The following is a 1,109-nucleotide window of genomic DNA, read 5'->3' as shown; positions in this document are numbered from 1 at the left end:
TCTGATTTGCTAAATGAAATTAATGTTAGAGCTTGGGAAAATAAAAAAAGAATAAACTCCAAATCACCATCTAATATATTTAGAGCTGCAGCTATTAGTGATGTTTTTGATCAAGTATATACAGGTGAAATTAAAAAAAGAGGCATACCAGATGAGAGAAGTATAAGAAAAAGTTTTACATCAAAGAAAAATCAACCTATCATGCGCAAGTCTAGAGACCCCACAAAAGTGCAAGTAGAAATAAAGTCGAGTTTTGGAAAGATGCCTATTATTTCAAAAACCTCAATAAATACACAGCAAGAATCTAAGGAGAATTTTAGAAAGAAAATTTTAGAAAAAGCTGACCAAATATATGAAAAAATACACACAAAAGTAGCATAATTTTTCTAAATCACTTCTTTTTTAAAAATGCCATTTTTGGCATAGGTTAGAGTTTTGTCAAAAGTCCAGTCACAGCGTCAGTAAGTTTACCTTCAAGGCCATAACCAACTTCTATTCGTATAGATCTTTCATTCACATCTACAATAATTATAGCTCCATTATCTTTATCTTTTTGACCAATACCCCAGTGCCTAGCTAATTTATAACCGTAATCTTCTATAGAATGACCATCAAGAGTTGGTAACATTAATATTACTATTTGATCTGTAGTAGTATTCTCTATATTTGTAAGAATTTCTGTTATCTGATCTTTTATAGCTGGAGATATAACATTTGCTTGATCAACTACACGTCCAGTTAAAGTAGGAAAAGATAGAGCGAAACTAGACTCAGTAAGAAATAAAAAACATAGTATTACACAATATAAATATCTAATTTTTTTCATTTTAGTTAAAAGCTATTTTTGGTGTTTCTTTTATAGAATCACTTTCTGTGTAGTTTGCTAATTTTTCACGAGAGAAAAATATTTTGTTCCACACAAGGCCGGGAAATGTAGTTATTAAAATGTTAAAATTTCTAACAGAGTTAATATAATCTCTTCTAGCTACAGAAATTCTATTCTCATTACCTTCTATTTGAGATTGCAGTGTTAAAAAATTTTGAGTTGCCTTTAACTCTGGATAACGCTCAGATACAGCAAGAAGTTTAGATAATGCAGATCCCATATA

General features: G+C 29.9%; 1 protein-coding gene across 1 annotated transcript; it reads right to left on the bottom strand.

Annotated features, from left to right (window-relative positions):
- Positions 1-191: 191 nt before the first annotated feature.
- On the bottom strand, positions 192-1,106 carry TRIADDRAFT_63025 (uncharacterized protein; the record flags this gene model as incomplete). The annotated part of the gene is made up of 3 exons (XM_002119023.1): positions 192-304; positions 472-726; positions 1,010-1,106. The coding sequence occupies 3 exons, from the start codon at positions 1,104-1,106 to the stop codon at positions 192-194; spliced, it is 465 nt and encodes a 154-aa protein (XP_002119059.1).
- Positions 1,107-1,109: the final 3 nt, after the last annotated feature.

The sequence above is a fragment of the Trichoplax adhaerens genome, genomic scaffold (assembly GCF_000150275.1).
Source record: "Trichoplax adhaerens TRIADscaffold_4074 genomic scaffold, whole genome shotgun sequence".
NCBI lineage: Eukaryota > Metazoa > Placozoa > Uniplacotomia > Trichoplacea > Trichoplacidae > Trichoplax > Trichoplax adhaerens.
This window is presented reverse-complemented; position numbering and strand designations above follow the sequence as displayed.